This window comes from Aptenodytes forsteri, unplaced genomic scaffold (genome assembly GCF_000699145.1).
Source record: "Aptenodytes forsteri isolate BGI_AS27 unplaced genomic scaffold, ASM69914v1 Scaffold443, whole genome shotgun sequence".
Classification (NCBI taxonomy): domain Eukaryota; kingdom Metazoa; phylum Chordata; class Aves; order Sphenisciformes; family Spheniscidae; genus Aptenodytes; species Aptenodytes forsteri.
Window position 1 is genome coordinate 770,809 of NW_008794170.1, and position 13,210 is coordinate 784,018.

The 13,210-nt window shown below is 41.3% G+C and overlaps 1 protein-coding gene across 1 annotated transcript in view; it reads right to left on the reverse strand.

Moving 5' to 3' along the window:
- Positions 1 to 7,549, reverse strand: part of HDAC4 (histone deacetylase 4) — a 242,649-nt gene extending 235,100 nt beyond the window's left edge. Inside the window, exons 1-2 of the mRNA XM_009281930.1 lie at positions 7,468 to 7,549; positions 6,478 to 6,727 (exon numbers count right to left, since the gene is read on the reverse strand). Of these exons, the coding sequence (XP_009280205.1) occupies positions 6,478 to 6,499 (22 nt within the window). The 5' untranslated portion in view covers positions 6,500 to 6,727; positions 7,468 to 7,549. The remainder of the gene's footprint in view (positions 1 to 6,477; positions 6,728 to 7,467) is intronic.
- Positions 7,550 to 13,210: the final 5,661 nt, after the last annotated feature.

A 13,210-nucleotide genomic window follows, 5' to 3' on the forward strand; every position in this document is an offset into this window, starting at 1 on the left:
AACAGGCTGCCCAGGGAAGTGGTGGAGTCCCCATCCCTGGAGGTATTTAAAAGACGAGTAGATGAGGCACTTAGGGACATGGTTTAGTGGGCATGGTGGGGTTGGGCCGACGGTTGGACTCGATGATCTTAGAGGTCTTTTCCAACCTCAATGATTCTATGATTCTATGAAAACTTCTTAAAAAAAAAAACTCCAAAAGCTTTTGACCAAGACCTCTCAAAAATAAGGCAATATTTTTTCTTTTGCAGTGAGGGTAAGCAGTACCTGTCAAAGCACAGGTAGCCAGATGGCCGAATTCCTAGTCTTAAAGGATGAAACATGCCATGTATGGCTGACATCCATCTGAGAATAAGTGGATTTTCTGCCCCTGCTCTTGAATCACTTTCAGAATCAGTGGGATGACTGGAAGGTGCCTTCAACATCAGTCTGTCCTAATTGATCTGACTGCATCAAAGGCACACAAACAAGCCTCATCAGTGTGAAAGCCTGACGCGAAGATGACAAGCTGAATAATTTAAAATAAATGCTGAGAATATACTCCTTGTCCAGTAACAAATTTAATTTGGGGAAGTATACATGAGATAAGATACAGGTCAAACTGAGGTTGACCAAAAGTGAAAACAAAAATACAGTAACCATATAGAAAAAGGTTTCTCTCCTTTCCAGGTGAGACGCAAGGTCCCAAGGACTATCTCAAACATTACCACCTGACTTTAAAAGTACAACCTTTTTAATGTTCTTTTCCTACCCTGTTCCTCATTCAAAATAATTCAGAGTTCTCTGCCTCTCATCATAAGTACCTGCTTCTCATCTTTAGCCTGTGATGTATCCTGCAGTGCAAAAAACTTACTTTAGAAACAGGCTTTTAAAGAATTCCAAAGTGCAAGAACTGCATTTAAAGAAAAAGTAGAAATGAGAGGAATGTACTTGGCAGGGACACTGACCTAGAAGGAACTTCAACTTGAACCCCAAGTTGAAGCACAAAACAACTCTTCTCTTTTGAGGGTACAATAAAAACCTTTTACAGAAAGTCTCAACTCTTTGATGCTCCAGAAAGTGAAAACTTCACAGGTTTCATGGTAGCAGCCTTAAAGCTTTGAAGGTCCTCAAAATGATACTGTTGTTCTTAGAGGAGATCCAGGACAGGCTCAGCTTACACATGTATAAGAATCAGAATGCAGGTGGAGTAGGTATTCTGTCATAGGTTGAAGAAAGAAAAGTGAACGGAGACATGCCCAGTTCCCATCCGTAAGGGTTTTCAGCTCTTCTAACCAAAGCTTCTTATTGCCAGACCTTGTTGCTGAGTTTACTTCTCAACCAATCTCAAAGTCCCCCACAAATCTGAGGGACCAGACTGCTCAGGGCAACAGCTTCAAGGCACAGCAGTAGCTCTTGCTACTGAGTTCCTACTCCACATGCTCAACGCTTACCCTACTGCTGTAAAGGAAGGCGGCAGCATCTCTTCAAAAGAGTTCCTCTTACCTCTGCTGGGCCTGCCACACAGTTGAACTTTTCCCCAAAACTTCAGCTTCCCATGAAGCACACACATCGCAGTGTGGGAAGAGGACAGGTCTGGAGAAGTCTTTGTATTTCCATGTAGAGAAAAGACAGCATCAGAGATAATAAGGTTCTACCTATACTCACTACTAGTAGTGTTTTTTACTTGTAAAGAGGAGCCTGAATGCCTGGTCTAGAATAATCCAGTCGTAATGAACTAGAGCACCAGACAGGTAGGGGAAAGCAGGGATACACCATGTCCAGATGTTCTTCCAGATGACAGCCACCAAGTATCAGTTGTGTCCCAGCCCTGCTAAAGGAGGACTGGAATTTACTCCTCTAGTCCTTATGTTTATTGAAAAAATGCTCTTGCCCCCAGATAACTTACAGAAACAGACTCATTACTGCCAGAAAGTAGGTCAGTGTCATTTAAAGCCAGTTTGAAATGCATCTCCACAGAAACTTCTTAATCTTTAAAAAGAGAACACATAAAATATTTATTGGATGGTGCAAAATGTTTGAGAGCCTAACAGGGAAAGCTCTTATGTTTACTGCATGAAATAGCTTTCCATGCCTCATTGAGCCACGGAGTATGAAAGGAGAGTGGCTTCTTGCACTTGGCAGATAAAACACCATACAAAAGTACTTATCAATCTAGCATATCACAGCACGTGACTTGCTAACTCATTTTCCCAGTGTTGTGTGATCATGAAGCTTTCTGCTTTCTCTGGTATCTCCTCTCAGTCTTAATGATCCCGCTGCAGATTTTTCCATATCAGATAGGCAGCTCATTCTTAAACTTCAATATTCCTAATTATCAAACATTCAGCATTTCAAAATGTAAATAAAATTTGCATCTCCGCAAGAGTAGCTCTGAAGAAAGAATATAGCATTTGCATTCAGACTGGCTAATTCCTGTAAGATAACATTTCATAAACAAAATGCTTCATTGAACATGGAGATTTTCAGCTTTTACAAAGGAAAGTGAACTTTAAACAAATACAAATCAGTTGAGTGATTAACTTTAAGTGTTTTATTTTTTTAAACTAATCTTTATGTATAACTAGTATCAGCAGAACAATCTTTACTGATTAAAGAACCAAATGATAGTGAAACTCAAGCCACTGAAAATTAAGGGGGGAGGTAGAAGGCAACCACAAGAAATCATTTAAGGTCAAGAAGAGAGGAAAAAACCCAAAACCAAAAAAAAAAACCCCACACATACTCACAACCCAGTCAGCCTAGGTAAGATAAGCAGCATCAGCACCACAGGTTACATAAGGTAAGTTTAAATTATGGGCAAATTAACAGGTTAAGAAGTGAAACTAAACATGCTTTCTCCTGCCCCCCTAAGCTTTGTCATAATCCTAAATGTTATCTTAATTAGCCTAATTTTCTTAATTATACTTTGCAGGAACTTGATCTTTTATAGCACAATTTCAGCAATTTTTTCAGCTTTGTTCCAGCGCTGGAAGAAGTGGCAACTCCTCTGCCAAAAGCCAAAGGGCACACGATGCCTCTGAGCTTTGTCTTGACTAGGTCTACATAGCCTCCTGTGCCCATCACTGCAGGGGAAAGCCTGTCTTCCTGCCACCCCACCCTCCAACTTCAGCCCCTTCCCTCCCACGCCCTGCCCTTCATCCTGCCCAGCAGTTCCACCCAAAGGAACTCCCATTCCTGCCCAGGAATCCACAAAACCTACCGACACCTGCAGGGAGCTGGTCGTTCCTCCAGAGCAGTGGGCACCACACGATGATGGGCACATGGTGCTTGTGGCAAGAGGGACACCAGCAGCCCACCTGCTTGTCCTGCTCCTGACACATACAGCGCACCCACATGCGTTTTTGTGGCAAGTTAAGTTCACAAGAGCTGCTGGTCTTAACCCAAAGCTCAAGTAGGAGACTGCGGAGAGAGCCTTTGGCCCAGAAAACAAAGGTCAAGGTCTTTACCCTAAGTCTAGGGCTCAAGACAGATTGATTTACTCATTGGAAGTTCTTGAGGATTAACTTCTCCCACCTGGGTATTCTTACTTCTCCAGAAGTTCTTTCTTATTCTTTGAGAAAGCTTACTCTGAAATGTAACAAAAGAAGTGGCAGTGATGGGGACAGAATGAGGCAGGGAAGTCATACTTTTCTTAGACAATTTGGTCTTCTCCATATTTTTTTGCCTTCTTCAGTGAGAAGCCTTCAGTACCCAACATTTCTCACAAGATAGCTTTGCAGAGTGGAAGGGGAAAAAAAAAGGAAAGAAAAACCAAACCACTTTCATTCATCTACGCTGCAACAATTTTATGGCACTGTTCCTAAAACATCCCATTAGTGATAGGTTTGGAGAAGATTAGAGAAGAAAGCTTGTATCCACTGAAGCAAGGTTTAATAGGCTCTTGAGTTAAGTCAGAGCCTTCCCTTAAACAATGCACATCATTAGTAATAATTACCTGTAGCCGTATAATCAAAATAGCTATCATAACTGACATGAGAAGTCCAGATGTCATCTTTGGCAAGGTTTGTAAAATATTTCTACCAATTATTATAAAATTGACTCTAAAAGAGAAACAAGCAATAAGAATACCACAGTGTAAGCCAGGGGTAAAAAGCCACCATGATACACTGTAGAATTTCAACCCAACGCTTGGAAATACAACCAAAATAAGAATCCAACTCCTAGGAAGGGCACGGGGAGAATTTCTTAACAGCATTTGATGAGAAGTAAGACTTTGTGGAAGTTGATACCATTTGAAAATATTTTCATACAAAGCCTACCTGAAGAACACCATCCTGTAAAAAAATAGCACCACAAGATCATTTCCTCCATTTATTCAGTTTATGAAATTTTTTCACCCTTTAAATGATCTCCAGTGAACCAGCTGACACTAGGCCTTGAGTTTCTATCACACGTCCTTCATTTTCAAGGGTTACTGTCAATAGTAAGTTTAAGCCGTATTTCTAAATAATAAAACTGCAGTAGTTTCTTTACATTTGAAAGGGCTAACTACCAGAGTAGACGGAATTTTTCCCTATTAGTAGTCTTATTTTCTACCAAACACTCATACAGTAGTCACAACTTTAATTCTTACTGAGCCATCCCATACAACACTCTAAGGTCTTGTGTGACAAGGGCCAAGAAGGTTTAGGAACAGCAGCACAGGAGAACACACGTATGTCCAAAGCCATCCAGCTAAGCTGCCACTTCCCCGGGTTTTGACTAGACCAGCCTTCTCAGCAAGAGCCACTCTAGACACAGTTGTTAGAAAAAGTAAGCTCAAACTGATTTTTAGCATTACAGAAACACTTCTTACACGTGGAGCTTCTTGTTTTCTTTCATTAGCCCTTCTTACGTGACTCCCTGGCTACACCATCAGCACAGAACTTGAGCAAAAGTAGCAGAACCAGTAAAAAGAGGCAAGGCAAAAAAAAAAAGTTAGCAGATGAATTAAAGGAAAACAAGACAAATCAGCAGCCTTCCAATAATCCTGCATCAACAGAACAGCCCAACTAAAAAGGACATCCCCCTTTCCCAAGTATCTGGAGAGCTCGTCCTTAAGAAGTAAAGCAATATCAAGTTAGATTTGTTTGTCGGTTTTTGAATATAGGTATATATTTAACCTATCCCACCAGAATGAGAAAAAAGCAGGCGGCAGTTAGCTCCTCGGTCTCACTCATATTTGAGACAGGAAAGTATTCAAATAACTATCTACTTATTTGACGAACAGATCTCTTGAAAAACATCACATTGCAAGAAATGTGACGCAGGTGAATACCTATATGCACTCTACTCAAACAAATATACTTAGTTTCCCAACTCCTCATAGTACCAGAAGCAAGTTTCAAAATCTAAGAGACTGCTACATGATGGAAGTAGAAGCCAGATTTTTTCTTTTTGATAGTACTGATAGTTTCACAGACTTAGAAACTCATTTCAGTTCTTACACGAGGGTCAGATTTTCAGCGCTGCTGCTTGTAAACTCCAGCATCCCTATTTACTGCAGCGTTTCTTTCTCCCAGCCTCAGAAACACAAATGAAGTAATTCTGAAGCAAATACAAAATTCTTCCCCCACAAATATACAGTTCCTTAAATCTTAGGAGCTGTTCGTTGGCTTTTAACACTTCAGTCTTATTTGACTGTTAACCCAAAACTGATTAAACTGAAGTCACAGAAGTAACCTCTCAAAGGCATAGTTAAATAAGTACTTTCACGTGCCTTGTCATTGTTGGATTACTTACTCCCCAGCAGCCATTTTCTCTACCATAAACTGAAACAGTCAAAGCAGGCATATCACAGCACAATTAAAATTCCTCTTCCAAAGCACAAGCTCACAAAGCTCTGCCTAACACAAAGTTACCTGAAACTCACGAAATACAAAGGTATGAGACAACTTTAAGCTAGAAAGCAGGTAACTGAGTATCTATAGATCCTCTTGACAGACAGAAATGCACAATTTTGTAGTGATGAATCATGTGTCTTAAATTACAAGACACATTAGGGATAATCCCCCAGACAACATTGAGATGGACCAATTGACTCTTGTTCCAGCAAAACTATTCTTTCCTACTAAAAGTACTTTAAAAGTCAAACAGTGTTCTTAAATATCAAGAGACACACTAGCAGAACCATGACCATTCCTTAGAGGTACACTACATACTGTTAAGACTTATCAGCATAGATTTAACAAATTAAACATCTGGTTACATCTCAGTAAATACCTGTAACTTTCAGTGATATGTAATGCAACTCAGTAAATACCTGTAACTTTCAGTGATATGTAATGCAACAATTAGAAACCTAAAACGGCAAGATTTCCTTGTAACTCTGGTATCAGCAACAATTTTCCATCTTCATGCAAAGTCTCAGTTTTAAACAAAGTAGTAGTACAGGGAGAGGGACTGGATTATCATTTCAACACAATAAAAAGTCTGTTCATGCAACAAAGACATGGTGTTTTGCTGTCGTTACTAGATTTAAAGTGTTTTTGCCCTTACCTGGATGGCTTTGGGAGCTCATTGCTAGTAACGTCTAGTCCTTTGGAGAACGGATTCGAGATGGATCAGTTTCCACGCAAGTAACAGCAGCTCTAAAGAGCTCCAATGCTTCACCAATACATAGAAATTGGAAGTGGGGATTAAATCATGGCCACCTTATAAAATCCAGGGCACAGTGACATGCTGAGTTGTATAGGAAGTAATCCAACAGGGTGGCAGAATATCTTCTAATGGCTTTCAAAATGGAAACCTGCAATTAAAGAAAAAGATGTCTACATTAGAGAATTAAGATTTACACCCATTTAAATTACAGGTTATATAGCATATTTATCCCCAGAAGAAAAGATTAAACTAGCATACTATTTTAGGCATTAAGGTTGCAGAGAGAGTAATTTTCAGAGTTATAGATGTAGTTTTAATTAATAACCATAAAAATGCAGACTAATATTTAACGTCATTAAAAAAAATAAAAAAAAAAACAGAAACAACTTTTCAACTACACATTCAAATCTTAAAACCCAAACTTGCATGTTAATTCTGATTCTCCAACAGCACCATATGAAGTCACTTCAGTCCAACAGCTTCCATATTTTAAAAGCCATATGTATGAGTGGTAAATGTACTTCATGCATCTGTTCCCCAAAGAAGTCTAAAGAAAAATTCCTTGGTGCCAAGAAGTGGTCTTGGAGCAGGAAGGAAAAAAACCCACACAATCAATTCCACTCCCACTCTACTCAAGCCTCCAGCAGATTATTAAGAAGCAACTTCATACTGCCCCAGGGGAAAAAAATCCACTGTTCCCAATTATTTTTAAGCTGCATATTAGAGGGAGGAAGAAGAGAGAAAAAAACCACACTGAGTTAGCAACCTAGTGTACCCCTGCCGCCCCCCAAAATAAAAACATAAAAGCAGTAGATACCCTAGCTTATAGAAACCCCCATCCCAGAGGCCCCCACAGACAGTGTTTCCGATGCAGCCAGCAATACTTACACCAAAAGAACCTGCTGCAAGGTGTCCTGAAGTTCAGTTTGGGGGGTTCGAGGTTTTTTTGGCACTATACCAAGTGGCATCCAGTATTTCTACACAGCCATGTTTTACAGGCAGGGTATCTCAGGGAGATTGCTCTGTTTTAACATACGTAGAGAGACCTGCCACTGATACATGCTACCAGCTAAAGCTACTGAAACAGATTAAACCAAATTGCATCCTTTATGCAAAGTATTTCACAACCACAGGTTATTTCCCTTCTTCGCACCAAAAAAGTCATCAGAATTCAGGCTCCCAACATTTAACCTCTCCTGGATACCGAGGATGACATGTTAACAGACAGCTGGTATCTGGAGGAGCTCCTTGCTGCCCTGACAAGACACTTCTCCCCTCACAGCTTGGCTAGCAAGAACAGTTTATACCCAGCACTCCCTAACCCACTTCAGACATGAAGTCAGCCTGCTGGCAGAAGCCAACTAGTTAACCCATCTAAATGAATCCAGCTGACTCTGCTCAAATCAGACCAGGGAGCACTCACCCCAAACTGCTCCACCAGCAGATCTGAGGGTGTGGTGACCTCCAGCAAAGAGACAGCAATATTCCTTGGGCGGGGGATGATTATGATAGTAACTACTACTGCTGCTTGCACAATGAGCATCTGTCCACAATTTATCTGTGCCATTACATTTCAAGTAGTCCCATCTATTCTTGGAAGAGCTCTTATGCTCAGATATTTGTGTTCCTTTCCAATAAGGCAGCAAAACCAGGTCTAAGACTCAAATACCACCACCGTCGCTTATGATGGGCCCTGCTTTATAACAGTACTTCCCTGGTTTGCAGAATAATGCCCAAGCAGACGCTGTCGAACAAAGAGGCCTTCCTTGCTGTATTTCATTAAAAAAACTCTTTAATTGGCTGTTTTTCTCTCAAGTGTCTCAGCATTACTACTCTCCAAGTTCCTCTGCCCATCTTGCATTTTTAGAGACCTGGAACACTCTTTCATGTTACGCGTCAAATTCAAGAGAAAATTACTTAAGCGTCATTTCTAATCCCTACAGGTCTCTGCCATCCCAAACGTTCAAGATCTTCCAGTTCCATTAATTCGCACATCCTGTTGAAGAGAGTCGGGTCAGCTTAGACCAGGCATTAGCAAAATATTAATATCATTTATTTCCAATAAAACCAGCAGGTAATGTTATAGCATAAGCAATCTCAGCTGTAGACAAGAAGGATTTGGAATGGAGTTAGATTTCTGTCTCATTTTCACAGTGCAAGAATGAAGTATGGAGCACGAACAGTGAGAAGATGTGTATGCATTTCCCAAAGAAACTGGACTGAAACGGTAGCACCAAATCCATTTAACAGCACCACCGGTTTACCTATTACCACTTCTTCCCCCAAAGGTCTATCTAAATTTCAGTCAGACATGAGACACCCAAAATATTTAGCTTCTGCATGTTTTAGTAATACTAGTGCCTGGTCAGAGCAGAGATGACAAAATAACCATGATCAGATGGACAAGCTACAGATTTAGTTCACTTATACTTTTTTTTTTTTAAATGTTTTCTGCATTTCTTCTAGAAGACTGAGTAAAGTATAAGCAAAACAGACCCTTCCAGGATACAGACAGCAGTCATTTCCCAACTTCTCTCACTACCAAACTCTAATTTTCAGTTACCACTTGCACTGATCTCAATGCAGTCCAATGAGACGTTTCCAAAGCAGTCAAGAGCTGTTGTCAGGCCCCTATCTACAACAATTTTTATGTAAATTTGTCATTTTGCCACTATCTCACAAAAACACTTCTCAAATTAGGAGAAGCAAAATGCTGTCTAACCCTATGCCTAGGAATATTTGAAGGTCTATAGCAAATTCTCTCATTTAAAAAAAAAAAAAAAAAAAAAAAAAAAAAAAAAAAAAAAAAAAAAAAAAAAAAATCAGAGCTTGTTTAAATCAGAGCTTGTTTTACTTCTACTCCACTGCCTTCCAGGACAAGGGTGATCACCTCTTGGCCTACACATCTCAGCCGTAAGAACAGCGAGTCCACCCCACACATTGTCCAGAGGCACGCTCCTCGCAAGCTCTTCAGGCACGGGCAAGGACTGGGTCATGGCCAGGATGAGCTGCTCAGGCAGCCTGCACACTACTAAGCCAGACACACGCCGTACGTGATGGGGATGAGTATGTGTTTGTTTATAGCAGCACGATCCTCTCATGAGTAACTTCATAATCAACTATTTTGGCCAGACAGGTCGCTCACCTTCCTTTTTCAGGGGGAGCAGAATCACGGGCACAGCAGGCTTCACTGTACATGTGCTCAGGTCAGACTCGCTGGGCTCCAGCATGCAGAAAAAGAGATGGACGACTGCTGCCATAGGAGTGTTTCGCTTAGCCTGCCTGTCTCTGAGCAAGCCCCAGGATTGCCTGCCGGCTAGGTGAATTTTCTTGGCAGACAACAAGCAGTGGCATACTGACCGTGCTGGCTTTGGCACTTCACATGGAGTCCTTCCCTAGGCACAGAGCAAAGGGCAGCCAAAGAGCATCCACACACAAGACAGTGGACAGCACAGCACATTTCAGACTATAGGGCAGAAAGACCAAGAAGAATTGTAGGCTAAAACAAGCAGTTGTGTAAAATGCACATTCTTATTTAATCAGGTGTAGCAAACAGGACTGGTATGATCAAGCTTTCTGCCTTGCAGGAGAATTGTTCAGAGCCTGGTCCCTGCTAGATTTTTGAAAAACTCTGGAACAGGAGCACAAAGAGCAAATTAATGCCTATTTATTTCAGCCTACTTCTACCAAGGTATGCCTGAGAGCACATGCTCCCTAAAACCACGCAGGCTGGTGCATCTGCAGCTGTATCCTCATCACATCCCTGGTTCAGAAGGTAGCCACGGCCTGAGTATGCTGTCACCTCCTTGTCGCCAGCTGATAACAAGCCTCCATATCTGCAGTCACCATACAGCAAGAGACAGACTGAGGGGCTGCAGCCTCAGCAAAAGCCCCTTGTTTCTCAGTTGTTTTGGTGCCTCAACAAACCACCATCCCTTACAATACACCTTCCCTAGATTAAAGGCACTGTCAGTCATTTTAGCTCTTCTCTTATTCATCTCCTACCAGCGAGTACATCACACAACACGCTTGGTCCTCAACAGTACAGCAGGCAGACCTTTTGTCATTTGTGTCAAGGAAGGGATGAGTCTGCTTAAAATACTTTCATGAGGCTTCAGTTGCTTCTTCCAGAAGCTGCAAAGAAAACAGTGGCAAATTCATCAACAGGCTGGGTCATCACACGTGCCAAAAAACCACCTGTGCACAGGAATAATGCATATAGGGAGGAAGCATATGGCAGCTCTAAACACAAAACTGTTTAACAGCTCTCTAAAACAAACTGCATTTCCAACCCTGAACAGTGGCCCCTCACTTTCTTCCTCTCCAATTGCATTACCAGGCTTGCCCCCACAAAACCACACACACGACAGCTTCACAACTTAGTTCTACACTATTCCTTCCACACACTTTCCAAGACCACTTTTTCCCCACTGTGCATCTAACCAACCATTAAGAGACAGAATTGCATGTGAACTAGGAAATGTAAGTTATCCAACAGTTTTCAAAGTCTGTTTCCATACATTTTGCAGCTACTGAAAGCTTTTTTTAATAATAAGTAATAGGAATCTTACAGTTCCGCCATACAAATGTCTTGACAGTACGAATGTTCACCTTCCTCTTCTCAGCCCATTCCAGATGGGCATCTCTACTAGTCACAAGTACAGATGTACAGTAACCAGTAATTAAACTTATGATAGAGCTTTATTTACAAAGCTTTATTTTTCAGAGCTTAAATTGCTACGGTACTTCAGCCAAGATAAAAATCTTGGCCTAAGGGTGAAGTTTCAAGATTGTTTTAAACCAAGTAAGTCTGGTTGCTTCGGGATACCCAGCTATCGATGACCTCGCTTCATCCTCACGTCCTCTCAGATGCATGCCATCAACATGATGGCAACACTACAGCCAGCTGACAACATCACTTGAAAACCTCAGTTAAACAAAACCTAACTGCCTGCTGACTCAATGCATCAAAACATGGTGTAAGTCATACACCTACTATAGCTATTGCTGTGCTTTGAAGTTTATTTCTAGGTCCAGAGAAAGCTGCTCTGTCTTTCAGACCCCTGAATGTTAAAAGCTTTGCAGAAGACACTGTCTCTTAGCAGGACAAGTAAGCCAGCTCTGTGAAGACAGCGCAGCAGAAGGGATGCTAGAAGAATGCCTTCTGCATCCTGGCACTTCTTCAGCAGCGCTCCAACACCATGGGGTTTGGTCTCCAAAAGTCATGGAAACACCCATCTTCCAAAAAGCATTATCACCAATTCTTCTGCCTGACACCCTGACACTGCACATTAAACATAAACAACAAGATTCCCCCCCCCCCCCAAAATCTACCAAGGTATTAGATTCCTTGCTGCATTAACAGGCAAACAGTATTGAGTTTAATTCCATATGCTCCACGTTAGATGACAGCATCATCTTGATGCTTGCTTGGATTCCTACTCTAACATGCAGCCTGCAAACAACCCAACACTGCAGCATGCACGTGCTTTGCACAGACTCACAGACCTAATGAGAGGCAGTGCCTCTGTTAGAGCTTATTGATTAAATCTCTCCTTTGACAACAGATCCTGAACTTTACCCAGAGGAAAAAAAAAGCTGCCTTTGCTTTTCAGGGGTTGTTTATAAAATACTGCCAATATAGGATCTACATATGAAAGGAGAAGGGGAGAAGGAAGAGGCATATAGCTGTTTGAAAACAATAATAGTTTACTGTGACCACAAAATGATTTACTGCATCTTTATTTAGAGCAGAGGCAGTGTGAAACAGTCTCCTGGGCTGACTCGTCTCTCTAGGGACAATGTCTCCAGAGCCACCACTTTGCAAGATGACAAAAGCAGTGGCAGTAGCCCTGAGGACCCATACAGCCCTTCAACACCACCACTTCAACTCTTTACTTCTGAAGCAGAATACAGCTTTACTCAATCTGTCCCAAGAGACCAAGTTTCACAAGCATTGGCCACTTCCAGAAGTGCTGGTTTTCCTACACCTTCAACAATATCCAAAACAGAGCTCTCCCAGAAAACATATTTGCAAGCCTCAAACAACATCAGACATCCTGTCAAAGAGTTTTAAGTCTCTGAAAACAATGTTTCTGTCTCTAAAAACATACTGCAGGAGTAGCAGGCTGCACTGTAAAATACACCATCAGCTTAATGCTCAGCTGTGGACAGAAGAGCAACTAGAATACCATGACAGTAATAGAAAATAAAAACAGAACACCAAATTTGCTGCTGTATTAGCCCAGTTCCTCCAAAATCATGAATATAAATCTGGACACTCACCCTCCATTTCCAAGTACACAGTATAAGAGTTTCAAAAGAAGGGTGAGGGAAAAAAGTGATCAGAGCTGTGGTACAAATTCCTCATACAGGTGAAGCAGATTATAAGTCTTCAGCCCAGAACAGAGATGACTTAAGGATATTACAGTGATGCAGAATAATGATTAATACAGAGAAGTCACCAATCACTCTGTTTTCCATCTATTTCTTTCAGAGCAAGAAGTTTTTCCCATTCTTTTTCTGGGAGAGAAGTTGGATGGACACAGAAGGGAAGGAATGTATCAGAAAAGATACTTCGGGTGGCAAGCAGAAGCAGAGCATTACATGCTCCTTCTTAGCTGCACTAAGA